Source organism: Corticium candelabrum, chromosome 10, assembly GCF_963422355.1.
Source record: "Corticium candelabrum chromosome 10, ooCorCand1.1, whole genome shotgun sequence".
NCBI lineage: Eukaryota > Metazoa > Porifera > Homoscleromorpha > Homosclerophorida > Plakinidae > Corticium > Corticium candelabrum.
The window spans coordinates 1682302-1709465 of record NC_085094.1 but is presented as its reverse complement, the minus strand read 5'-3'; the positions used below and the strand labels follow the sequence as shown (position 1 = coordinate 1709465).

At 37.8% G+C, this 27164-nt stretch overlaps 2 protein-coding genes across 2 annotated transcripts; both read left to right on the top strand.

Moving 5' to 3' along the window:
- Positions 1-387: 387 nt before the first annotated feature.
- LOC134185646 (periodic tryptophan protein 2 homolog) lies at positions 388-10442 on the top strand. Its single transcript, XM_062653483.1, has 20 exons — positions 388-425; positions 488-600; positions 1394-1488; positions 1553-1652; positions 1711-1854; positions 3925-4060; positions 4119-4218; positions 4311-4368; positions 4908-5045; positions 5123-5479; positions 5537-5684; positions 8729-8879; positions 8944-9100; positions 9163-9256; positions 9318-9365; positions 9421-9520; positions 9573-9638; positions 9695-9913; positions 9970-10195; positions 10252-10442. Exons 1-20 carry the CDS (start codon positions 408-410, stop codon positions 10319-10321), a joined length of 2538 nt encoding a protein of 845 aa, XP_062509467.1. The 5' UTR covers positions 388-407; the 3' UTR covers positions 10322-10442.
- Positions 10443-12066: 1624 nt separating this feature from the next.
- Positions 12067-26715, top strand: LOC134185647 (nephrocystin-1-like). The gene is made up of 26 exons (XM_062653484.1): positions 12067-12135; positions 12189-12280; positions 13757-13817; positions 13887-13961; positions 15413-15474; positions 18285-18446; positions 18513-18627; positions 18690-18784; positions 18842-18914; positions 18985-19036; positions 22105-22126; positions 22185-22227; positions 22300-22390; positions 23352-23446; positions 23503-23578; positions 23637-23764; positions 23818-23893; positions 23957-23994; positions 24052-24134; positions 25373-25449; positions 25509-25608; positions 25677-25789; positions 25844-25917; positions 26141-26185; positions 26240-26356; positions 26421-26715. Exons 1-26 carry the CDS (start codon positions 12067-12069, stop codon positions 26553-26555), a joined length of 2169 nt encoding a protein of 722 aa, XP_062509468.1. The 3' UTR covers positions 26556-26715.
- The last annotated feature ends 449 nt before the right edge of the window (positions 26716-27164 follow it).

Below are 27164 nucleotides of genomic sequence, written 5' to 3'. Positions count from 1 at the left end.
TACTAGAAGCTTCAACAATAGACCTAGGGTGTAAAGATACCGCAGGACTTAGCGATACCGGTGTTGCAACGGTACCGCTGTTGTGCATGTCGTGCCGTACGTGTCGCAGCGATACCGGCGTGTGGCAGCAATAACTGAAATGCTCTTTAATTGGTGTTTTGCAAGAACGGAGAAGGAACCTACAGTACATTACCTACTACACTGCTTCTACACGTCTCTACACGCACAGGTAGGACTAGACTAGACATGGCCTGCAGCCAGCACACGTGTGTGCCATCAAACAGATATCATCAACGTCGTCGTCAACATAACACGCTAAGATACTAAGCTGCCTATTTGGGAACTTGGGATAACCTAGCGTTTGTTCTAATACGGGATTTCAGATATCCGGGAAATAGGCGAATAAAATGAGATACAGTTTTGCGGTGCGTTGAAATGTGTTCTCTTGCTGTTGTTTACCATCTGTTGATATGATTGTGTTATTTAGTTTAGTAACCTACTTGGCTCAGTGTACTGTGAAGGGAATTTGACTTTCCTGGGTCGCACAGACTCACTTCTCAGTCCAGTTGGAAGGAGATTGACTCTCTTTGATTTAAAACGGTGTGTACAAACTTGTGTTTCTTTGCAAACACTTCAATTGTTATAGATTGCGTTAGAAGTAAGTTGAGCTTCAATTGGTAGTAAATGTTCAAAAATCATCTATTCTGTGATGATTATTAATTGAATAGTGAACTTTTTATGGAAGATTTTTTGTTCTTGTTAATTTATTTGGGAAAATGTTGAAAAGCCGATTTGCTGCTTGCTCCAAATAATCAATCACGGAGGAGGTGGATACACTTTTGTTGCACTTGGGGATTCAGTGGCGGCAGAGCTGGGAGAAGAGGGGGCAATTCCCCCAACTTGACCATCAACAACTGCGAAAAAATTTTGGGAGAAAATATTCGAATTTTTGTACTCCAGTATGACAGAGTTCAGACCTTTACATGTGCATAAGCGCTTTCTGTTGTCTAAGAAGAGTGTTAAGTTAATAAAGTTCAACATTAGAAAGTGTTTCCTGACAGGAAATGCCTACTGAAAGCTCACTCTTCATGTACTCCAGTGTCCTTTTGTGCCCCGCCCCCAACTTGCGACTCGCTCTGCCGCCCCTGGCTAATTGTATCATACATGCTGACAACAAATTAAATGGCAGTTGGATGAAGAAGACAGTAGCTACACTGATGAGCTTTGCAGTGCCTGTTGAATGGTCTTGCTAACAGACAAGCATTGATGATCTTTATGGCACTACATAGTATGGTCAGCCGAAGTCTTTTGTACAGCAATTGAAAGACATTAATATTGATGCAAAATTAAACATATTTATCCTTAATTGTGTTTCACTGCTCTGTTTATTTAGCAACTCTTCAAGGACTTTTCCTTTCGAAAGTAATAAGAATATTGAAAGGGTTGCAGTGTCTCCTGATGAGAGCTTGATAATAACAGTTGACAGAGGTGCGAGTAATTTGATTTGTTTTGTTGTTGTTATGGATAATAATAAAAAATATGTTATGCATAGGTGGACGAGCTCTTCTTGTTAGTTTGTTGAAGTCAGCAGTTTTGCATCATTTTAATTTTAAACATCCAGTTGAAGATATAAAATATAGTCAATGTGGAAGGTATGTATTAGCATGGTCTCAATCACATTTTGTGATACTGTATTTCCTATGAGTATAGCTTTTTTGCTAACACTCTTGGGAGACGTGTGCAAGTGTGGCATTGTCCAGGACACACAAAGGAGTTTGCTCCTTTCAAATTGTTTTGCACATTTTCTGGCTTTCATGATGATACAGTCTGGGTTGACTGGTCATACGACAGTCGGTAAACAGATGTTTTGTGATGTCTTTGTAATGGATAATGTTTGTAGCTTAATGGTTGGGCTTGGGATGTATGCTTATTTATGGATTTTCCAACTCATGAAAACATAGTGACGAATATATTGTTATTGGGGAGCTTGCTATGCTTTGCTTAGTAGTTTGCATTACGACCCTATGACATTCTGCAGTGTAGATCTTTCAATATGAGACTTTGATTACTTTAGATTTTTTCATATAGTGACTAGCCAAACTTATTTGATTTATTATTTGTGGGTTACGATTATCAGGTTGGCATATCTTGCTTCTCTGAATCATTATCAGCTTGAGTGAGATATGAAAATAGAATGCTGGGGAGCCAAAGCAAGTACTTTTTGGCCTCAGGTCTTTGTGATGTGCTCCAGTTCATATGCACACAATTGGTTTCAAAGGAGGAAGGCTGATTTTCAGTAAAACAAGTAGTGTGGAGCTGTAACATTATTTTTTCTTGTTCCAAACAGTTTTAGTTTTCAAGAGATTGCTAATTAAAATTATTTTCTTTATTTAGTTACTAATTACTGTAGTACCTCCCATTTTGCTAACAGATAGCCTTGTCCCGAGGAACACTTTTCGCTTGCACGTGTTTTTGCCATGTGCCATGTGGTGAACCATGTTGGCCTGGGTACCAAGATTAATGTCATGTTTCTACTTTTCCACGTAGACCTCATGCCATCATGATCTGAACCATGTGATATGGAGAGGGGTGTTTGTTATGCACTCACCAATCCACACTCGCAAAGCAGTAATTGCAATGAAGAGGATCCTGCTAGCCATATCACACAAGGTAGAGACGTGGTCAAGCTCAACTAGCTAATAATTGTTCTGCTAACACACATTTATGTTAGGGTATATTGTTTACTACATTGTACAGTAACTACCAGCAAGCCAGCTGCACGCTTGACATAAATGGAAGTAGTCTGTAGTACTTGGTGAACGAGTGGAAGTTCAACTTTGGGCACATAAACAGTTAACCAACCAATCCTTGGTGACACAAGGAGGCTTCAGTGTAGGGCTGCAATCAGTGAACCTTTCAAGCTGTGTCACAAACCTTACCAAACTGTGACAAGTTTGCCAGTAACACAAACTCATTCTCTTCACATGCCCAAGCAATGAAGTAAACTGGCACTGTGACTGTGTTTTGCTCTTATGACAGGCATCCAGTAAGTGTTGGCCGTCCACTGTATCCAGTTGAAGATTCTTGTTACAACTTATTTGCATATCATGTTGATTTCTGTTTAGACGTTGGCTTCAGTGAAGCATTTGACTCACCCAGCCCTTTTTGTATCACATGGTTTAGATTGAGACGTCGTTAGGTCACATGGAATAGTTGGAACATGGTATTAATCTTGGTCCCAGGCCAACTTTTGTGCTTTGCAAGATATTTACACATGTTCTACCACATGGCATAGTAACACATGGCAACTAAAACACATGCAAGCAAAAAGTGGGCCTGGGAACGAGGCTAGTAACAAACTGGCATGTTGGTTTAGTGTGAGCTATGTTGGTTTGGCATCTGGTTGTGCTGGTATAAGCAAAGCAGTAGACATCAATGTAACCGGGTAGTCCTATCAGAATGGCAACCAAACTGGATACCGCTTGCTACATTGGAAAAGCTGTCTCTGCTGAACAATATGAGCAAACAGATACTGGTGCTAGTGATGTGTCAACATATGGAAGAAACTCATATACAATTGCAATGAAACTTTTGAGTTCTGGAAATATATGACTTAGTAGATGGCAACAAGGCTAAGACCGTAATTAGAATGCAGGTATATTGTTACTGGAGCTGGAGGAGGTAAAGTAGGAAGAGCAAGTGGAGGAAGAAGGAGCAGAGGACATTCAAAAATTAGAACTTTAGTTGTAGTATTTAGTGTAGTCGTGTTTCGGCTACACAGTATTTTTGACAGTGATCAGATCACAGGAGAAACTTACTTTAATCTTATATTGCAGCATGCCGGTAATCCTTAGTGTATAGCAGCACCCTGGTAAATTTTGGCCTTTTTTCAGCAAAATGTGGGGTAATATGGTTGTCTTACAGATTTATAGTTGTTGGATCAAAGGATATGACTGCAAGAATATACAATGTTGGAGACTCGCCAAGATATCAGCCAGTTACACTGTCTGGTCATCGAACTTCACTTGTGGCATGCTTCTTCCAGGGCCAATCGCTGAATGTGAGGATTTACTGTTTTTGTGATTCTTTAAGGTTCATTAAGCTAGTGAGGTGTTTAGGTGTATACCATAGCCAAAGATTGTGCGGTATATGTGTGGCATGTTCGGAAACAAGAAGACCAGGCAGTTGAGGCATTAACGCAAACAACTTCTGACACAGGTAATGAGTTGAAACTGTTGCGGGATGTGTTAGAGCGTGTTTCTTTAATTAACAGTCTTGAACTAGTTACAATTATGTTTTATATGTTGTAGACTTTGTCCCTGCCACAAAGCGTGCTAAACTTGATCACAAGTGGGAACTAGTGGACAGGTAAGTAAACTATAGATGTGGTAGAGAAGCTGTGTAAGTTGTATTTATTGAATCTTACTATTGAAGCAACTAGAAGGGCATGCCATTTTTAGTTTGAAGGTTTATACCTAAAATTGCAATAATGCAATTATGAATAATGTATGGTTTTTGTTCAATCTGACTGATTGTCTTACATATGTAACTTTTATGTCAGAACTAGTAATTGATGATGCATTAATATATTAGCTTTTCCTGATGTAAGCCATCATTACAAGTGTTCTGGTAAGCTGTTACTCAATAGTGAACTGTCTTTTTTAGCAAATATTTGGGAGATTAACATTTTGTGGGCAAGGGAACAGTTTGGCATTATTTAATTTTTTGAGATTAATTCGGACAATAAATTACTATTCAGGTGTTTAGTATATTTTGTTATCAATTTTCGGTAGTGAAATGTTTTGTGCATTTTGTAAACTCTTGATTCTAAAATTTTACGCAAATATTTATACTCTGAAACTTTTGATAAAAGCAAGCTTTGCAATGTTTTGTTTGTTCTTTGTCAGGCACTTGTTCTTACAGAAGCATACGACAGTTTCTTGTGCTCAACTACATCATGCTAGAGATTTGTTAGTTTTGGGGTATACAAATGGGGTTTTCTCGCTGTATGAAATGCAAGACTTTCAAGAGATACATTCATTTAGGTAAGAATGAGTATGACGCCCAATGGTTCAATAGTTAGCTTGATTTATATGTTTGTGTTTTTTTTTGGGGGGGGCAGCGTCTCAAATCAAACTATCACTTCAGTCTCCGTAAACCAAACAGGTGAATGGCTTGCATTTGGTTGTGCAGGGATCGGACAGCTTGTTGTCTGGGAATGGCAGTCAGAGTCATTTATATTGAAACAACAAGGACACTACTATGATGTAAATGTATTGGCTTACTCTCCAGATGGGCAATGGATTGCAACAGGTGGTGGTGATGGAAAGGTGAAGATGTGGGATACTGTCTCTGGCTTCTGCTTTGTGACATTTCATAAGCATACTGCAGCAGTGACTGGGGTAGAGTTTGGTAATGCTGGTCAATTTATAATGAGTTCATCTCTAGATGGAACTATAAGGGCATTTGACTTACACAGGTAGTGATAATTCAATTGTTTGATGGTCTTGCAATGAACTGTGCATTGTTGTTTTAGATATCGCAATTTTAGGACCTTTACTTCTCCTCGTCCTGTTCAGTTTTCCTGTGTAGCAGTTGGGAAAAGTAGCGACATTGTTTGTGCTGGATCTCAAGACTCTTTTGACGTGTTTCTGTGGTCTGTACAGACTGGGCGACTTCTTGAAGTAAGTCTAGCATGCCAATTTTAATTTTGTGTTATTTGCGATTACTGACATTGTTGCATGTTTGGATTTCAAGCTGCTGATGAGTTAGTATGAGAACGACAATGCTTTCATTAGTATAGTTTTTCTTCACAGGTGGACATTGTTGAAATTTTAAAATATTTGAATGTTCTAATAATGGCGATTATTAAGGCCAGTTCATGGAACATATTAAGTAGCAGTGTCGAGTGGTGTGGCAGCTTGCAGCACGTTGCTTCGTGTAGTACGAACATGATGTGGCACAGTGCCGTGTCACGCTGCTCCCTTCCACACTGCATAGTGCCACACTGATAAAATCTAGTTCTGTTTGAGTGGTACTGCGGAAACGCTCCAAGAAGTCATTTGGTGGTCGTGCTCAGGTGAATTTAACTAAATAACACATGATATATATGTATCGCTCATACAGACAAAAGAAACAAAATCAATCTCTGAGGAACTTATCAATGCTTTACGTCAATTTCCTTGCCTTTGGCAAGTGAAGATGTAGTCTTATAAGGATTTCAGAGTAAGATAAAATGCATGGAAGAACGTATCTAGCACTTTACCGTGGTAGCCAGCCTATTTTTACCAATATCAACGGGTTGCCTTGGACTTCTAAATTAAAATACAATAACTCGGGAGAGCTGTGGCTTTAGTGTTTCCTGAAAGAAGCCAAGAAGATACGAGGTTGTATGAGTGGTTATATCTGCACCATGCCACACACCTACATGGCGTCTTCCATAAACCTGCCTTTAGGACATGGAAGTTACTGTTCATTGTTCCTTGTTAGTATGCAAAATTGACAAATGAACGAGCCCTTCTATTTGAAAATAGCTCTTCTGTCTTGAGCAGGTTTCAGTGCACTATGCAGAGTCCAGGCCAGTGTCAACTATCCACCTGGAGCTTGGCCAGATTCCTTCAGGGGCACTGACTGTGGTGCAGCTCTGAGATTGGACATTCAAGCTCACAAGTATCATCTGCTGTACGATTTTAGTTTGTCAAGGTAGCGATTTTGTCTATCCCCATCAAAGACTAGGTGCCTACTTATTTACACTGCCAAGTCGAGAGAGGCAATTGCGAAGAGAAGTATGTCTGTTCTAACCAAACTTGCCAATCCAAAGGTTCTGGATGTTACCATTTAAGTAAAACTCTTCCACAACCGACCTGCAGACCCCACCACTGCTGTGTACTTGCATGATGTAGTTGACGTTGTATAAATATCTACTCGTATTGTTATTGATCTGCATACGAGATTTTACACTTTGCAAGCCTTTAATAGCAACAATGTAAATGCCTTTTCTTCTGTTCAACTGCCACAGTTTCAACATTTCTATTAACTAGCTGGGACACGTGGAAATTCTATAGTTTGCTTTGCTCTCATGTTAGCGTCAGCTGACGAATGTTTAAAAATGTATCTGAATATTAAAAACTGTATAAAATAAAGAACAATCAGACAGTCAGGTAAAAGTTACAATGAAAAACAAGAATAATTGCAATTCTATTGAAGTGTATCAGAACAACCATTATCAACAAACAATCAAAGAGTAGTGGACAATTTAGTACAGTGGTCACCCTAGGGACAAGAGATAATCTTGTAACTTGCCATTGTTTGCATGCTATAATACTTTGAACTAATTACTTCCATAGTGCTAGTACTAGGAATTAATTACTAGGGTCAATATTTGCCCTCTGTGTGTAAAAAATGAGAGTTTTTAGCCTTTTGTCTCATCATCTGTCCAAGCAGCGGACCAAGCTGGTTAAGTGCTATTATGCTATATATGTCACTATAACTGGCTGAATGCGACTGTTCGCGAGTTTATAGATTTTTAGCACTTAAACACCAGAAAATATTGCAATTTGAAATGAGTGCTCATCTACAAAATTTCGATATTAGATTATGGCAGTTGTTAGTTTGACTGTATTGTTAAGACTGTATCTTGGTCGTACATGAGCCCAACAGGGCAGCGTATTATTCACTAAAAATTGACAAGTTTAATTAAGGTCTGTACTTGGATTAAAAGTAAACTCTTGATACAGTTCTAGCATAAATAGTTATTCATCAAACTATGCAGTAGTTTAATTTGTTGTTGACAAAACCTGTAGAAAGAAATCTGGTTCAAAGTGTTGAGCGAGAAGATCAATGGCTAAATGTTTGACACTTTTTGAAACATGTCTATCAATGATAATAATGCATGAAGCTATTTTAAGACCAACAAAATTTGGTTTCTTTTTTGAAATGTGTGTGTGTGTGTGTGTGTGTGTGTGTGTGTGTGTGTGTGTGTGTGTGTGTGTGTGTGTGTGTCTGTGTCTGTGTCTGTGTCTGTGTCTGTGTCTGTGTCTGTGTCTGTGTGGTATTTGTAGTTCAATCATCAGCGAGTAGTATACAAAGAGTGAAATAGCTGGGACGGTTGTGTTGCAAGTTTCAAGTGTGGGATAGGCAAGGAACTCACATGCAATTGCCTCTCTCAACTCAAAAGGAAAAATGAGTACCTGCTCTTTGACTGGGGGTGGACAGACTGCTGGCAAAGAACACCATGAAGAGTACAGGTAGTTTTGGGCTTAATTGAGATCCAGTCCCAATGCTGCGCCAAAGACAGTGCCCTTGCATGCTCTGGCCAAGCACCAAAAGGTACATCAGCACAGCCAGAGACTCGATCCGAGCAGCACCAAAGTCTCCACCTGGAAATAGGTACCTGGTGCTATCTTTGGATAACTATCTACAGACCACATTTATTTGTCCTGTGTGTGTGTGTGTGTGTGTGTGTGTGTGTGTGTGTGTGTGTGTGTGTGTGTGTGTGTGTGTGTGTGTGTGTGTGGTGTGTGAACGCCAGGGTTATGCATGTGGGTATGACTGAAGCTGCCTTTCTCTCTGTCTACTTACCTGTTTATGATAGATTTTGTCAAATAATACTTAGAATGCTTACTAGCTTGTGGGGTCATATTGTGATGTAATGAGAAATGTGATGTGAAATGCAGTACATTTACAAAGTGGAATTCAGTACTATAAGTAAGTGTTTTATGTTTTTTAGGTATTGTCAGGCCACAATGGACCAGTTAGCTCATTGGCAGTTGGTGTTTCCAATGGAATTATTGCATCAGCATCATGGGATAAAACCGTGCGTGTTTGGGATGTTTTTGAGAGAAAGGGTGCTGTCGAAGTCTTCCATTTAAATTCAGATGGTTAGATGTACATTGTCATATTATGATATGAGGCTTGTGGTGCATGACTTCTCAATCTTTATAGCTCTTGCACTATCCTTTAGTCCTGATGGTCATGAGTTGGCTGTATCAACGTTGGATGGCAATGTTTCTTTGTGGAATATTGACAGTTCTACTCAGTTAGGCACTTTAGAATGCCATCGAGATATGTGTGAAGGAAAGTACAAGAAAAATAAGCAACGGTTTGTTTTGAAAGAGCTACAGTGAACACTTTGTTTGCTTATATTGGGTTACTTCTTTACAGGTACTTTGCTAGTTTGTCATACTCATCTGATGGCAGTCTTCTATTAGCTGGTGGAAGGTCCAGATTTGTGTGCTTGTACAGTGTTTGTGAACAGGTAAATTATTTACATTAGTTGAATGTAATTTATGGCAAACATTTACATCTTGCACTTTTAGGTGCTGTTAAAAAAGTTCAAGCTATCAGAGGCAGTATCCAAAAAAGCTGTTATTTCAATTTATAGCATTTGCTGTTTTGTATTTTATTCTAACTGCTTTTTAGTTACTTGCCTCTGAGGGGTGGTCAGAAGCTAGTGCTTTAACAGTAGAGGGTGGCAGCGACAGTGATAGAGAAGACATTGCATTGCCTGGAGTGTTGAAAGGCACGTGTGGCGTTAGTATGTCATGAAAACTTTATTTACTGGTTATCTGCAGGTGACATGAGTGAGAGACGTAGTATTCCTGAGATTAGAACTAATTGCATTCAGTTCTCTCCGACTGGTATAACAAGTACATTGAGTAGAGTGCGTATAGCGGAATACATGTGTGTTATACAGATCAGTCATGGGCTGTTGGAACAAATGAAGGCCTTCTCATTTATAGTTTGGATCAGAAGCTTACATTTAATCCTTATGATCTTACGGAAAGTGTTACTCCTGATGCTATATTGGAAGCACTTACTGCACAAGAACTGAATCGGGCTCTGACGATGAGTCTGAAGTTGAATGAGCTTTCAGTGATTCAGCATGTAATTGAAGCTATTCCATTGGCAAACAGTCAGTCTTTTGGTAGTAACTAAAGGCAGGCTTGTTTAACATGAATTTGAGTTTAGTTGATACTGTGACTGACTCTTTGCTTGACCAGCAATTAGACATTTTGCTGAGATTTGTTGCGAGTCAGTTGGAATCATCAAGGCATTTGGAACTATATTTGACTTGGTGTAGTGTATTGCTGAACAAGTACACTCGCAATCTTAAACAAAGATCATCTACTGTTTCAACTATTGTACAAATCTTGCAGAGGAACCTTTCCAGGCATCTCAATGATCTAGGATCGTTGTAATGAATATTTTGTTGATCACCTTTTGTTTATGATTACTGAGATTTTATTGTAGAGTTTCAGGGAACACTTACTTGCTGGAGTTTTTGGTGTCTTTAGGAGACAACTTTCCTGATGGCAACTGAAGATGTATTGTCTTACAGTTTGGGAGCATATAGTACTCTTTGTTAGTTGGCTTATCGTGTACAAAGATGGTGAATATGTTTCAGTTTACTTCTGTCAGCAACTCAATACAATATTGTTTCTGAATCAGTTGTTTGTCATCATCTAGTGTACATACTAATTGTGTACATGCATACGCATGATATTGCTGTTGTCTTATAGGTTTGCTGCGTGCTATGACAATAATATGTGATCAAGTTGCTTGGGAAGCAGTAATTAGAACTGTCAGTGGAATTGTTGGTAATGATCACCTACAAGATCTGATCTAATCAGTAGATGTTGAATGAGGTAGTCAAACTTAGCGTTCGCGCTTATTAGAGTCCGCATGCCACAAAGAGTTGACATGCATATCGTTAGCCAGATAGAGAAATGTGTGAGCGACTAATCAGCTAATTGATTTTAAACATTATCTATGTGGACTTTCTAATAACTTGGTGTAGATCCCAAACTCAGTATTTGGGTGCGAGAGAAAAGTATTATATTGTTTGTACAGGCGTACTCAGTAGCTATTTTATATTCCATTAATGGAATCATATTGTTTTTTCATGTGTGGGATCAACAAAAACATTGATGAAAACTTAGTTTCCAGTCATTGGCATATTAATGGGAATAATACAATTTGTTCTTGGTATTAGGATAAACCAGTATATTTCCAGCCAAAATTTATTTGCATGTAATTAATTTTTCTAACTTCACATACACTTCTAATAACAATGCAGTCTAACATGCAGTGTCATCAGCGCAAGCACATACACAACATGTAAGCAAAAGCATGCTAGACATGCTCAAAATGTCTTGGCCTTTTCAGTTGACTGCAGTGACAAGGGAGAAGTCTATGTTGATGTCGCACTTCACAATACCTTGGTGGATCGTTGCCTTGGCAACCAATCCAGTGATTGCAACTTTTGCTTCTTTCGGTCATTTCCTGTAAGTATAGAGTCTTGCAAGCAATGATAAGCCCGGAACAGCTGATGTCTGTCATCTAGCTTGTGCACATAAATGATCCAACTATCACCACACATTCTGAGACTTAGGGAGCATCTAGATCTTTGACTCAGTGTAGGAAATGTCTACCCAATTTTATTTGGTTTTGGAAATTAGATTAACTAAAATGGTCTGCAATAACTGCTAAATCAATTTCTTAAATAAAATAAAAAAATCAAGAATTCAATATTGAATACACTTTATCAGAAACCATTTTTGTTTACAATTGAAAATTGAACATTCGGGACCACGTGAATAGCGCTTTGTGATTGGCTTATAGCGCTAATAGAGCAAGTGCAGGTGCACTGTGCTAGCTATAGGTGTACTTCCCTAGAAAATTCTGTAGATCGTTACCGCTTTGTTACTAATTTACCGCTGTTGTATAAGCGTGTTATTTAATTAAGCGGTTTGTTTGTCAAATTACGTGTCACCTAGAGTGCACCTAATGTGTGCAAATACTGGCACCTAGACATTACGCAACCGGAAGCCTACTATTTTCAATTTTTATTTTAGAGCAAAAATTATTCGATTATTGGCGTTACAATAGCAATTTGTGCTGTTTCTTTTTCCAAGCTATTCTAGAAATTTCATATAATGTCAAATCAAATTTTATGTTGTATTCAATTATCAATTTTCAATTTTCAATTTGAGAATGGACGTTTCATACACTGAGTGAGTCACGTTGCGTGACGATTATCCGGGTAGGCTTTGAGCTTAGCTTGAAATGTCCCGTCGAAATCAACAGAGCCCAATTGCTCAAGTTCGAATAGATGTTGACGAATTGGTTAACAAGGTAACATCGAATGAAACTATTTTGTTTTTGTTATAAACTTTGTCGATTGTTAGGTCGAACGTTTGAGCACGGAATACGAAGAATTCTTAGTTACCGCGCCTACGCTAGATACCAATGCAGAAAAGGAGAAAGGCATTCGACGCAGGTTAAATTTCATTAATAGTGACATTCTAACAATATAAACAAATTATGAGCTATTCTCATCCTCCTGTTCTCGCCGTGGCAGGCGGTGGGCGGTAAATTCAAATTTATTTAATTAATTATTATTATGGATTTTTATCTATCAAGGGAGCAGAGTATCATTGCGGTTCTAAACTCATCAGGCACTACAGCAAAGGTGACCCTAATGCACTCAAACCATTTCTTGAGCATTCGACAATCCGAATGTTATGATCGATGACAAACGCCGTCTTTTGCTACTTTGCTATAGTTCTAGACCTCGTGAGTGTAAGGGGACCAAACTAAGTAATAAATTGTGTTGATGTAGTCTTTAAAAGTTAGTACAGGTGGGGATGGGAATCTAGTAATTAAGTTTATGTGGCCTTAGATTGAGCTACAACTGGCAGTCTGCGATTATTGGAAGAGGAAAGATATTACTACATAATGTGCAGTCTAATGTTATTCATCTAACGGTATATCGAGCAAGGCTTGAATGAGTTGGGATTGATTATCAGATGGTAGAATACTATGAATACTGAGATATTGGAGGAGGTATGATATTAGATGACGTAGGTTCTTGAATGAAATATTTACAATTAACGATGTAACCAGACCCAACAAAATTTGAAGGAGCATATTGATTTTAGTTGTTAATTGCCAAGCTTAGCGAGGCTTCTAATCCGGCTCGCACAACAGAATATATATATATATATATATATATTTCCTTCCACGACCACGTTTCCTACTTCAATAAACAAATAATAATAATTAATTAATAAAAATTGTTTCTGTGTCCGACTACAGATCAGTGTAGGAACGATTCATGCAAGTGACCAAATGGCGACGAAAAAGCCTCATGAAGTTCCGTAGCCCCATCCTTTTGTATTGTAGCTAGGGATTGTGTGTACTTGACAACCAAGAAACACTTTCAAGCTCAATGCCACCTACAGTCAACTATTCACATGTTCTGTACTACAGTATGATCAATCTCTTACTACACTGTGCTGTATAACACTATAGATAGTCAGTGTTTGCCGATATCAATTTATATGTCAGTCAATACCATACCATTGTTGTTACAAAGGGAACTGAATGCATACTTGTACTGTACATTTCGATTTTCTTGATCGCGATCACGAAACGACGACTACCTACCAGGCTTAGAATTAGACTTGCTCCTGGCTTAGATATACGTAATCTAAGTTACTAGGAAATTTTCATGTTTACTTCCATGATAGGGTTTCAACAAATACGTATTGTCTAGCTAGGGCGCGACATTTCAAGACAGTCAGAAAACTTTGTTACCACATGTCAATCGATCACCAACATGAGGCCCCACCTACGGGCACCATACAACTAGTATTAATATAATCTGATGACTGGTAATTGGCTAGATAATGTTTATATACCTAATCTACTGCCTGGTTGTAATATAATGAACAAAGTTGGAACATGTTTGTAGATGTGTTCAATATGATCAGATGGTGAATGAGAAGTTGCAACAGGTTTATAGATTAACACAGGTAATACACAAAGTGCCAACAACTATTTGGTTTTGTGGCTTGTATTGAATATAATGCACGTTTTGACAGGATAGTGAACCAGTACCTTTGGCAGACTTTAATGATAGGAAAAAGCAAGAGATACGCAAACTAAACAGAATGCAGGTAAGTGTTTTGTACTTCCTATTATGATTGTTTCAATAGAAGTTTTACACAATTGTATTATAACTGTTGGGGCACATGCTAGGAAGGGTTCTAATACTCTGCCTGTGTGTGTGTGTGTGTGTGTGTGTGTGTGTGTGTGTGTGTGTGTGTGTGTGTGTGTGTGTGTGTGTGTGTGTGTGTGTGTGTGTGTGTGTTCTAGGGATAGGGGTGTTATTGGAATACTGACATGACAGGCATAGCATGTGTGTGTGTGTGTGTGTGTGTGTGTGTGTGTGTGTGCACATGTGCACATGTGATGTGTGATCGTGCCTTGTACACGTGCCTCGTCGCTAAAGCTTTCAATTTACAACGTATAGATAGCATTTACAGAGGAAATTACGTTTTGTTGGACATTGCACAAACAACAACATGCCAACAAGTTTGTTCACCTAGAGAATTTTACATATGCACAAATTTGTAAGATTTAACTACATGTATCACCATGATGTTGCACCCACTGAGTTTAATAGTGAGTATGAAAGGTAACATCACTCGAGGTTTGCATATTTAAGGTACATTTAAAAGGCTGCTAGTTTATAGCATTGTCACACCAATTAACATAGATAGTTCTATTTAGATATCTTTGATAGGCAAGTACTTACACAAGTAGGTTAGTCTCATGTGTACTTAGAATACCACTACACTCAGTGTACACTGAAAGTAATGTCGTCCATCAGGAAAAGTTTCTATTCTTTGGTTTCAGATTAGACAATAAGCCAAGACCACGTGTTTTATAAACTATCATTGCCTAGGAACAAAGGGCAGCAGAAATACTAAAGTGTGTAGGCTTGGACCAGAGATCTTTTTGTTTTAGAGAATACCTCTACTGGAGCATTTTTTGAGTTTGGTATTAATTAACGGGATGTAATATCTAATCAGTAATTAACACAAGGTAACCTTAGGTGAAAGTCATCGTGAGAAGAAATCAAACATTACAGCAGTATGTTGTACTAAAATAATGGAAGCACGCAGTTTGGAATTTTGATGAATGTGATCTTGATGCTTTAACAACAAAGAAACAATGGAGCGAAGTGCTTTGCTTCCAACATCTTGTTGTCTTGAATCACATGACATGTTTACGACGTAATGTTGTGCATGTACACAGTATTTACATAATCAGCACTGAGGGTTAGGCGCTTGAGTACTTTTCCATTGCATCTGTAGCTAATGAATTGGTCTTTTCATGCACATTTTGTAGTCTCTGTTAGATTTTCTTTGCTGTTGGAGTTTTTCATTAATTGTAAAGGATATTTGTAGTAGACATGTCATTACTTTGGAGGATCATCAATTAGTAGATTTCAGTAACATGTTATATATAATTCTCTTCTGTTAACATGCTAGTTGCTTATACCTAAAAATGCAAACTTTTGGTCATGTTTGGCATGCTGTCGCTAAAGTATTTTTTATTGCAGAAAGTGATCAATGAAGTTTCGTCAAAGTTACACCGTGATGCTGTTGAACAGTCATATTTCCAGTGAGGCATTTGGGCTTGTTTACTGAATGGCTCATACATCATTAGTACTTGGTGCACTTTGCATGTTTTGCAATATATTTCATGTGCAGTGTGTGTTAATTGATATTGTGTAAATTAAATGTAATGTAAAGTATTCAAGGGTTCAAGTATTACATGGAATTGAGTAGCAAAATGTATTTTTTAAGTATTTTAACAAAGATTTTTAATGGAAATGGGACTGCTTAGCTGTCATTTTATAGGAATTCTCTGCAGCAGTATTTTAAATTGACTAGCTAGTCTTATTCTCTTACACAGAGAAATGTAAATGCAGGGACGTAGTCATTGGTCTGATGAAACTGAACCACTTTTCAATATTTGTACTTTCACCAACAGACCATTCTCGACAACTTCCAAAATAGGGCATAGCTGATTAAATAAGTTTTTATTTAATTACTCCAAGACATCTTCATATCAAGTGCCTGCAGCTCCGCAGATCAAACGTATACAGCTCGTAGACCTTTCACTCTGGTTTTAGTATAGTAGATAGTAAGTGGAACCAGATGGTGTTGCTTCTAGCTGTCATCTCTTTCTAATGACTCTTCTGGGAGTCTAGGAATTTTCCCTGTACTGCATCGTACTCTGCACAGACCAAATGCATGTTTTGATACTTAGTCGCCTTTTTACTACGACGTTGATGATGCTCAAAAGACGTTGCATTCTGTCACTACGTACTATGTAATGTCTGTTTGTGCATACACGTCTGTGCCTGCTTGTTAATTTTCAACCGGACCACTTCCAAACTGCCAGCTACGGCCCTGAGATGTGGGTCTTTGTAGACCATTATAAGTGTTGCTGCAGTCTTTTTGCAAGCTCTAAGTTCTATATCCTTTGAAATTTGCTTTTTCTGTAGCATGTTTATTTTGTAAATTTTGTGATTTAACATGGATCAACATTTTCTGTTTAGTTAATAGATGCAGAGATGTTGGTATCTACAGGCCTGTAATTTTGAACGTTGTCTTAACCTGTACATCTTAATTTACTCTTCACAAATTTTGCTTTTTACTATGGAAACTTTTGCTGGAGTCTGCAGTCTTTTTCTGTTTGCCAGGGAATTCTACTATGAGTGACTTGAAAGCAATGTTTAGATTTACTTGTTTACTTTGAGCTATGTTTTCAGACTTTTCTTGAGTGATATATCCTTTCACAGCTGTGGAAGGGTAGGTTGATGATTGGAAATGTTGTGAAAGAATTTATAACACTATAGTATATGTGTGATCAATAAGAGAACGAGCTATTTACAAGGTAACTGCTTTACCTAAAGATACTGCTTTAAGAATACCTGTATACTTTTATTCTAAATTGTGTTGAAAATGACAAAACACACTTCTAACAGTGAAATTTGCAAGGTTAACTTTTTCCTTTATGCAATTTTGTTTTCTGGAAGGGATTGGCAAGAGGTATGTGGTTGTGTAGATAGAATTTCTTACAGTCTCTACAAAGCATTGAGTTGCATTGCTGTGTTCTATTGTTGTGATCAGAGGATAGTCTTGATACTGATTGAATATTGGTTTTTATAGTTTGATATGGCCAAACTATAGCAGTCGAAGGCAGACTCATTATGAATGCTTCTTGCTACAAATGCCATAAAAACTGGTCTCTTTAAGAGCGTGTTGCCAGCCTTGGCTAGATTATAATATGTTTGATTCTGCAACACATGCTTCAAAAATTGCAGTGGGCATGATTTGACTCTGTCTACAACTGCAGCATTATTTAAGCAAAACTGCTTGAGTAGAGCCTGTCATTGTACTCTTGGTGCAAGATGGATATTCAAGAGTAGCATAGGCTAGTAACAAACATGGAAATACTTTTATTTGCACTTTTGTTCTACAGTCAAATGGTGATGAAAGCACATGCTGACGCTTGAAAGCTCATCTAAAATTACAAAGCTATTACAACCGTGTCTGCCAGTTGGACTTGCTGAAGTTGTGTATGTTTCTGTATATATCTGTGTGGTCTGAAAAGCTGAACTTATTATTACCCGAGGCCCGGATTTCCGGGTGGAGGGTATAGTGGTCGTTTTATTGGCTTTCATTAATAGTAGCTCTATTCTCTTAACAAGGGCTTGCTATACTCTAGGTGTAAACATTGATTAGACACTAAATGATGTTGGAATAGGTTGACATTATGCTTTTTTGCATAATAATTCGAATTAATGATTTAGATGAATGTTGTTCACGCTGTGATGTTCTAGGATAATCACAATGTAAAACTAATATTCTTGATGTAAGGTCCACAGGTGTGACTTATTTAGTGCCAAAACCTTTACCGAATATTTAAAGTTATGCACTTTCTTTGCTTCAAAACAAAATTTCTATGCTGAAAATTAATAGTAATATTTGCATGTTTTTGTTAATTTAAGTATCATCATTATATAGTTATTTAGTTGAATGTACCCATTAAATGTTCATAGAGGCTGTTAAGAGTCACATGTTGTGAATGAGTTGTTCTTTGGTTGTTCGTGCTTTTTCCTCAAAGAAGTTATGGAGTAGGAAGTGGTATATTAGGGAAGTGTCACCTTTCAACTTCTACTGAAATTTTGCTTGGAGATTCAAAAGGTCTAGGCACCACATTAAGATGTAGCTTGTACATTGTGTCAGCCGGCATATTAGAAACATATTCGCTGCCAAGTGCATTGAAGGATTCTAAATGTACAACAATTTGGATTTCTTATTGTTAGTTAATTGCACTGGTTCTGAAATTGTCACAGTCAATACGTAAATATGTAGTTTATAATACATATTTTATGATAATGTTTGTTTTATGGCAAACAGAGAGCACAAGATGCAGAAGCAAACTGCTGGTGCTACAGTTGTAGCCACACAAGTTGAAGATGGTGATGATGATGATGATGATGATGATGATGAGGATGATGATGATGATGATGATGATGATGATGGTGATGATGGTGACAATGATGATGATGGCAATGAAGAGTATGTAACTGCTTATGTAAAGAGATACCTGGATGGCCTAGTTCAATGTTAGTTATCATTTTACAGCAACTCAATAGTTGAAGAAGGAAGTGTATTTGAAGAACAAAGTTCCGAAGAAGATGATGAAGGTACACCTGCCTTTCAAAAGGCTGACATTGACTCTACAATAGGCGACACGGAGGTAAATAATAATAACATTACGTTTGACACTTTAAGTGTGTAATTGTTACTTTCATTTCTAAGTTTACTCAAGCTAAATGTTTGGCTGATTTTGTTGGGGAGGAAGATGACGATCTTAGTTTCAGAAAAGGAGAATGTGTTTATATTATTGATAGGGGGTATGTTTCTTTTGAAAGGTCTTTTTGCAGATTGTTTTATTATTGTGTTTCTTTCAGTCGTGAGGATGGTTGGTGGGTGGCAGAGAACAGTGATGGACAGCAAGGCCTTGTTCCTAGCAACTACTTGAAAGTGGGTGTAGTTGATTTCTCTTCTAATGTCTGGAGCATGAGCATAGAGAGGGGTATCATATGTTCTGCAGGTAGTAGAGCGTCAGCAGGAGATATCAGTGGCACCAATTGCAGGCAATAGAAGTAAGGCTGTCTGGTTATTGTTGTTGTTAAGTTTGGTCAGAGGTCTGATCAGTTCTAAATCAATGCATTTTTAATTGTTTTGTTTTACTAAACTGAAATTTATGCATTGTACACATGTTCGTAAATGCTGATGAAGTTAAGGTATCTTGATACCAGGTATAGGTTTGTGCAATACAGCCAAACTAGGTGTGCGTTTAGGACAGATTCCTCTTCTAGGTTAGAGAGTAATTTGGCCTTTTGGTGTGGCAAATGTTGATTGCAGCAATGGACAGTATGTTATCAGGAACCGTAGTAAAGTGCAACAGTTTTTCTTATTTTATCAGCTTGGACATCATGTTTATGTAATCATCTTTTGGCCATACAGTGTTCTCCCCAGAAATCTTAAAAGGCAGAGTGGGATACTCTGTGGAGTGGCCGTTATCCCAATGCCACACCCAATGGCAGTTAAAACTATATTTTACAGATCAATGAGGCTCAACTGTGTCAAGCTCTAGAAATTCCGCCGTCCTTGCCTGACAGTGTGCGGGTTGCTTGTTTAGAGACAGCTGATTCATGGCACTTGATTCTTTCATGCTCTAGTAGACTTAGGCGAGTGAGCGTTTTACATGGGATATCAATTCAAATAGATTTTCTTAGTGCACATCTTTTAGGCGTAGATTGTGTCTTTGACAAAGAGAGCACAGCAATGACTGTGTCTCGTTTTCTGCCTTACTAACTAGAAGCCATATGGGAAATCATTTAGCCACTGGCGATCTACTCCAGTTGTCTTGTGCTTGGAAGATCTGCTAGGAGCTTCATTTGTTGCCGCTTGTTTTCTTTCAACAATGCAGGTGTTCTTATCTTCGACAGCGTTGCTCGTGAAGAAAGACTCAATAGTTCTCTGCAACACCGACATGACACATGCACTTCGCTGACATGTATACCTACTTGCACGTGAACACCAGCTGCGAAAGCGCGGTTAAGGGTTGCATGTGTGGGTGTAAAGTGTTTTAGTGTTCCGCACAATAGATTCTACCCACTGTCTTAGTTAATTAATTAATAAACGTACTTTGAGATCGTCAAGTTTTGTCATCTGGATGATCTGCTTTACCTAAAAGCGTGATTGCTTAGAATAAGGCAGAGCGACTCGTTCTGCCAAAGATCTTGGGGAGAACACTGATTATTATTGGTCCAGAATTTTGACTTTAAAAGCCACTAGCTTAGGTGCTGCCCACTATTAATTGTCTTTTCAAAACAATAGTTTCTGCAACTGGGAGTGTGGGTTGACGCCAAATTAGTATTGTACAATATTAAAACTTTATCTGGGATCTATTGACTATGTTATGGAGCAGATAAGTAATACACTATTGACTAAGTGTAATGTTTTATTTGTGCAATGTTTTAATTCACACTGTTTGGATCGAATACAAAGAAGCATCCTCCCAAATTAAATTTTTATTTAATTTCAACTTGGAGATAATGTAGGACCATACTGTGCTGTCATTTAGATCCATCTGTAAACAGGAAGTTCTTTTTGGAAAGTGCAGAAATTGCGTAAAGAAAGCAGTACTTGTGACTGCTGTAGCTGGTATGTTGTATGAGCTTCTGATGTTGTACAGTTCTTGTGCTCTGCTGCAGGCAGACTACATCCTCTTACACCAAGCATACATGGTATATCATGAAGGATATTATTTCACATTCAGCAAAATGTTGCCTTCAACTTGATTTGGGATATTCTTTTAACTCTGCTGCTATCCGCAACTCTAAAACTTTGTATGCTGGATGAGTGTTGGTATTTTTTCTAAAAAGATGTAGACAGACCCTATTGTCTTGTCCTTTCATTACAGCTGAGCAAACCAGGAACAGAAGAGAGAGTCAGCAGCAACTGTGACAACAGCTCCTGCCTAAAAGGGATATGACGTGGAAAGGAATTGATCATAGCAGATGGCAAACTCAAACAAAAAACTCAACAGTATGGAGAAAGCTTATCAAACCGTGGCAAAACCAAGAACAGCCATAGTTGCGTCAACTGACTGCATGATGATAATGATGATGATGACGATGCTTTAACTATAGCATTGTAATTGCATGAGCCAATTAATTCTGTTGGATGATCTTCCTAGTCTGATTTGCTGTATGACCTGAATGGCCATGTGGTTCAAGCTAAATTTATCTCAATAGCAGCAGAACTGGCATGCAATTTTTAATTAAAATTGCATAGAATAGGGAAATAAGGTGGCAATGCTTTTTGTTGCAGCTTAGGCAGTCCATTCAATTCAGTTACCATGTTTGTAGTGACTGTTAGGTATTGTCTGTTGACACAGGAAATTATCTCTTTGTTCACGAAATAGAGGAGGAACAGCTTAAACTGCTCTGTAAAATGTTTAATTTAAGGGAAGACTAATTGTTTGTGATATGAGATGTGCATTAGCATCATGAGGAACTAAAATCTTGAGTTGCTAATACATCAGACTGTGTGTACACGGTTGTATGTGGTGATATGAGATGTTCCAGTCATACTCTGGTTTGTCAATGTTTACTACAGTGGAGTCAAGATATTATTAGCATGCAGCTGGCAAAGATAAAAGAGATAATTGTAGTTAATTAGGCAACCAATGGAAAAAAGAATGCCATAAGTCCTATTTGTCTACTGTTTTCAGACTGTAGGAAAATTTGCTTTCAGTTATTTGAAAGCTGTCCATCCAAACAGTAATAAATAGATAGATGAGAAAGTGTAACAGTTTTGACAAAACAAGGTAAAGAAGGATGCTAGTTGAGGCATATCATTATGTGATTCTAATAATTTTATAAATTGTAAATAAAGAAGTGTTTGATAAGATCGTGGACTGATAAGGCACAGCCATTTGAACAGGAATGTGCAGCAAGCTGCAGTAAGTATGGCATGACTACATGCTATTGTTTGTGTTTAGGACTATTATGTAAATCAAGAAAACCGGCATTTGTTTAGTTATGTTTGTTTGTTTCTGCAGTGGGTGTTTGTTCTTTTGTTTGTATTTCAGTCTGCATGCTGTTATTGAATGCCCTATATGTTTGAGTGATTGATGGTTGGATTGTTATTGTTACTGCAGGTGGTCACTCACTATCACCAAGGTTCTTTACTGATTTTATTTGAGTTGTACCATTTAGCAATTGTGGATGTGCTTTGTAGAGGAAGAGAATTATGGGACAAGGTGAAATCAATCATTAAACAGGTGTAGCTGCAAATCATTTTTATGTCAGCAAGTGATAGTCATATCTATGCATCTGTCTTGTATTTGTATCAGCCAAGTCTTGCTGATGTTTTGTTGGGGATGGGAGCTATTCCTAGTGGCTTTAGGTCATCCACATTGGCCAAGCTCGTTCATGAACATGAAGGTACACAAATTATGAAATAACAGATGTATTGTTTGGGTTGGTGAATTATAGTTACATTTTGGTCTGCTTTGAGACTAAGTAAGGCTTGGATGCTGATAGTGTGACACTGTCTGAATTCAACTACTTGTAGACTTGTGAAGAATATAAATGATAATGTAATGTATTGACTAAAGCTGCATTTACAATATGCAAACGCTGAATGTATATGACTGCAAAGGGCATGAATAAGGGCAACGTTGCAATTCATAAACTCAAAAGAGTGCATCAATTTGATTTGGGGAGAAACTGTGTAGCTATCAGTAGCAATTAGAAGGACATCGTTTTGGTTAGCAAATTGTACTAGCAGATAATGGTTGAGACAAGGTTTACGACAAAGCATGTTGTACTGGAATGTTAAGTTTTAAGTGGCTGTGTTGAATTGAAACCAGAATTGTGCCTTTGGATATTGACTGGTTTATATGATGTGGTCTTGATTTGGAACACTAACCATTAATGCACTACTACATCTAATGCTACACATGCAGAATTAATTTTAACGTACATTAATGACCTACTCTTATTGTATAGGATCCGACTGGCTTTTTATGGTAGCCAAATATAATATTTTAGGCTGACCTGTTGCGTTTTTATTAAATCTCTATTGCAATAATACAAGTTTGAATTTTATGCTAAAGTTGTCAGCTTACTGAATAGTTAACTGGAGAATGTGTGGTTAGTTGGAACAGAAGGCTATGGTTGTGTAGCATACATTTGACTGTGCTAATGTAGTTTGGCTCCAATCCTTGATCTTCATGTGATGTTTGGTTCACGTAGTTTCTGAAACTTGTATGATTTGCAGAGTCGTCTGTCCTAGAAGTGCTATTAATTAAACTCTATATTAGGTGCTATAATTTTAAAATATTTTGTAACAAGTAATGTTTTGCAACAGCACTGACAGGTGTTTATCACATTCGTGTGTTAGGTACTTCAGCTTGTACATCATCATGGCTTGTTCCCAAACTCAGTGAATCTCACTTATCATTTAGAGATTTGCATTGGGACTTTGCAGCAAGCAAAGTATTGTTCCAAATTATTAGCTTAAAGCAGTGAATTGTATTGACTTTACTTGATAGCTACGTTCTCGCCCTGTTGCTGTAACAAGAGGTATTTCTATTCTTGGAGCATCTAACATTCCCAATGTAACTCAAGGTATTTCTAGCAATGTTGACTAAAATGTGTTGCAAACTATATTTGCTTTATATGGCAGGATTAACAATTTTGAGCAGACATATTCGTGTAGCTCTTTTTAATAAACAAGAAGTGCTCAGCAACGTTCATACTGTTCGGGCAGTGTGGATTGAGAAAGAGCCAAAGACATGGAAGTTTCAACCCAAGGTTTTATCATTCCAAACTCATCTAAGCTATGCTGACCTTTGTTATGTTTGTAGGTTCAGCAAGGATTTGCCTCGACCGCATACGATGCTGATTGTGTTGTTAGGTTTAATAACATGAGTACTGACAGTAGTATGTTCTTTCTAGAATACTTGTTATGTAGTGCTTTTGTAAATTAGATGAATTTTGTTGCAGCCATACTATTTGAATTGTGTTTCACTTATCGTCAACAGGTGCTTTTAATGTCAGCTGGTATTGGCATGGACTTATTTATCTTATGTTTGTGTTAGAAAACAGACGAGGAAGGAGAGCTAAGCTGTGGGTGGGCTACTTTGCCTTTGTTTGAAGCTGACGGCAAACCTGTTATCAGCAAGTAAGCTTGCAAAATATTTGAAATGAGATCCAATTGCAAGTCAGTTTGCTTTAGATGGTTGTCAATTGCCACATTAAATTAGACAAAGCAATTTTTAAGCTAAGATCTTGTTGGTAGTGTGCTCGATATTAGTTTGTTTTCATTATACTGCCCTTTGCATGAGCAAAAGCTGAAAATCTGTATCATTGAAGGAACCAAATGTGGACTCTTCACATTTATGTTGGCATGTTCTACTGTAGCTTGAACAGTTGCTTTATCTGCTAGTGATAGCCCTCATTTTCACATATTTTGCTTGGATCAGTATAGTCATTATGTTATGTTATATTTGTTATCACTCTAGCACATTCTAGAGTAGTTCCTCAAGGGCCAACAAACATACACACACACACAAAATTAGCTAAACAATAGAACACATACATTTCCTCAACTTAATTCTAGCTAAAGTCATCACTAAACATTAGGGGAGTTGATAGCTCTTTCCATAAACTTCTGCTTTACAACATCAATCTTGTCAGCCACTTCCTTGAACCCATTGCCCAGTCGATCACACACAGAGTCGTATTGTCTCATGCCCAAATCTCTTCGGATACCTTTTCTAAAAGTGATATTCACCATTCTTCTGATGACTGGGTGTTCAACAGACCACATAGACTTCCAAAGGCCAAAATAGGAAACAATTGGGTTTCAACTATCTTCATCCACACATCATCACCATGACAGTACCCACCAAGCTTAGACACTACGCCATTTGCTGCACCAAACATCTCTTCATACGATCCTCCACAATAACAGCATCCCTGTTATGGCAATCCAAAAGAATGCCAAGGTGCCTGAATTCTGTCTTGTGTGCCAGCTAATTACCTGCAAGAAAAGTCCTCAGCTCTAAACCACTTCTATGTTTACTTCTGATTATATCTATTTTTGTCATTGTTTTGGAGATACTTTAAAAGTTTATTCAAGATGCTATCTTGGTTTATGAAATTTGAATACAGTCCTCAAACATTATAAGATTATGGGATAGCAAAGTGTTGGAGACAGTAGCTTTTTGCTACTGTATTCCTTTGTTGTTTGTATTATGTCAAGCACTAAAAGAGACAGACTGGTTGTGTAAGAATAGATTTGCATGCCTCCAAGTGTTTGAATGCTTGTTGGTCAGCAAGCAGTCCGCAGTTACAGTCTCTAAGGAGTGACATGTTTCCATCCATCAGTGCAGTTTTAGTGTTATTTGTATTTTATAGGACACGGGAGCTCAAAGTTAATGGCGGTACACCATACGAGAGTGGAATTGAAGTTGATCCAGCGCTGACTACTAAGCGTTTGTACTTGCATTTTTGAACAAAAGTGTGGTATTACCATTATTGTCTTAATTAATAGCTTCTGGTAAGAGGTTTACTAGCTTATTGCGAACAAGTAGAACACCTCGTTTGTTTGTCAAGTTACAATACTTAAGACGGAACGTCATAGACGTTTGCAAGTAAGTCAATGGCAGATTTTGCGTATGTGACTGATGGATGATTCATGAATCTATTCATTTTACATTAGTATGCTGCCTGATGTCTTAATTACGTCTGTCAACTATATACCTTTTATCTCATACTATCGCCAAGTTATGGCTGATGAGCTGCTGTTGGATCGAACGGATGAACAGGATGCCAGTAATGACTCCCCATGAAGTGTTTATTATTTTACAGTTTTCAATGGTTTGATAGGTCCAATCTGCAGTCCAGTATTGAGTGTGTTTTCTCAAGCTATTGATCAGCCTGATATCATGGATGTACTGAGAGTAAGTTTATTATTTCTTGCGTCTGGGTAGGCTAAGTTGCAAGCTCTTTTCTGTCTCTTTCTCTCTTTTTTTGTTCTTGTGAGTGCTTATTGAGTTTACGAAATTATAGTTTTGAAAGCTTAGGTTTACCTTTTACATTGCACCAGCAGTTGCTAAAACGAAGAAATAGTTACTTAGAATTGAATGTATGAAGCAACGTTTTATTTTATTGTTTCTTTGTTAGGAAAGATGGAGTGAAGAGCTTAAAGTTCTTAGACGTTCATTCAAGGTTTTGCAACAGCTGTGAATATTGCTGAAGTTGCTCAAAGTCTTTCATTTGTAGAAGAATACAGCACGTCTCAAAGAAATGTTCAAACGTATACTTCTTGAAACAGTCTATCCATTAGTGAGTAGCCCTCATCTGCCTCCTTCAGTTTGGGGTGATGATAAGTTGGAAGAGGTAAGCTTTCCTGTAATTCCAGATTTGCAGGATAGCGCTGCAGTTTGGTTTATGTCTAATTTAGGAGAGATATGCTTTTATTCAGTCAGTCAAATCTCGAACAGCCTTGGAGTGGTTCTCTGACAGTGAGTTGTGCCACAAGCCTTTAAATGCAAGTGAACTAGCATTTACTGTTCTCTCTGACTTCTGTATTACTTAGCTGTGAGTTTTTCAATAGCTTATAGTTTTATTGTATAATTTAGTTATGTCTTGCTTGTTGTCTCTATTCAAATCTATATCATTAATCAACATGTGTAACAGAAGTATATTGTATATATCTTGATAAATAGCAATTGAGATTTGAATTGATGTTGTCAGCTAGTTTTCAGTGAGTAAAGTTGACAGCACTTTTAAATTTAAAAAAGATTTTAATACTCGATGTTGATAGCTAACTAATGGAATGGAAAGTTGGATTACTGTATAAGATGAAACATTGGCGGGAATTTATTTTGGCGGTCTATTAAGAAATTGACGGAAAAAGAATATTGGTGGATTTTATTTTGACGGTTGGACATGATATTTCCCACCCAATAGTGGCCACGTCATGATGGAGGAGTTTGCCATTGGCAGCTGCGTTCATGGCCATCACATCGCCTCATGAGCCAAGCCTTTCTCCATGCTCACTGCGCGTCCTCGCTTCCTGTTCGCCTGCTCACACGTGAGAGGAGGTGTTTGAGCCGGAGGCTTGGCTCACGAGACTAGCCATCACATTTTCCTAGCTTACTTACTGGTCTCCATACAACTACTGTATTGATGAAGAATTGTTGTG

Coding starts and splice junctions, on each gene's coding strand:
- LOC134185647 (XM_062653484.1), top strand. CDS start 12,067: ATGTCCCGTCGAAATCAACAGAGCCCAATTGCTCAAGTTCGAATAGAT. Junction 15,475..18,284: donor GTTGAACAGTCATATTTCCA/GTGAGGCATTTG, acceptor TATGGCAAACAG/AGAGCACAAGATGCAGAAGC. Junction 26,357..26,420: donor GTGATGATAAGTTGGAAGAG/GTAAGCTTTCCT, acceptor TGTCTAATTTAG/GAGAGATATGCTTTTATTCA.
- LOC134185646 (XM_062653483.1), top strand. Junction 5,480..5,536: donor AGGGCATTTGACTTACACAG/GTAGTGATAATT, acceptor TTGTTGTTTTAG/ATATCGCAATTTTAGGACCT. Junction 10,196..10,251: donor CTCAATGATCTAGGATCGTT/GTAATGAATATT, acceptor ATTTTATTGTAG/AGTTTCAGGGAACACTTACT.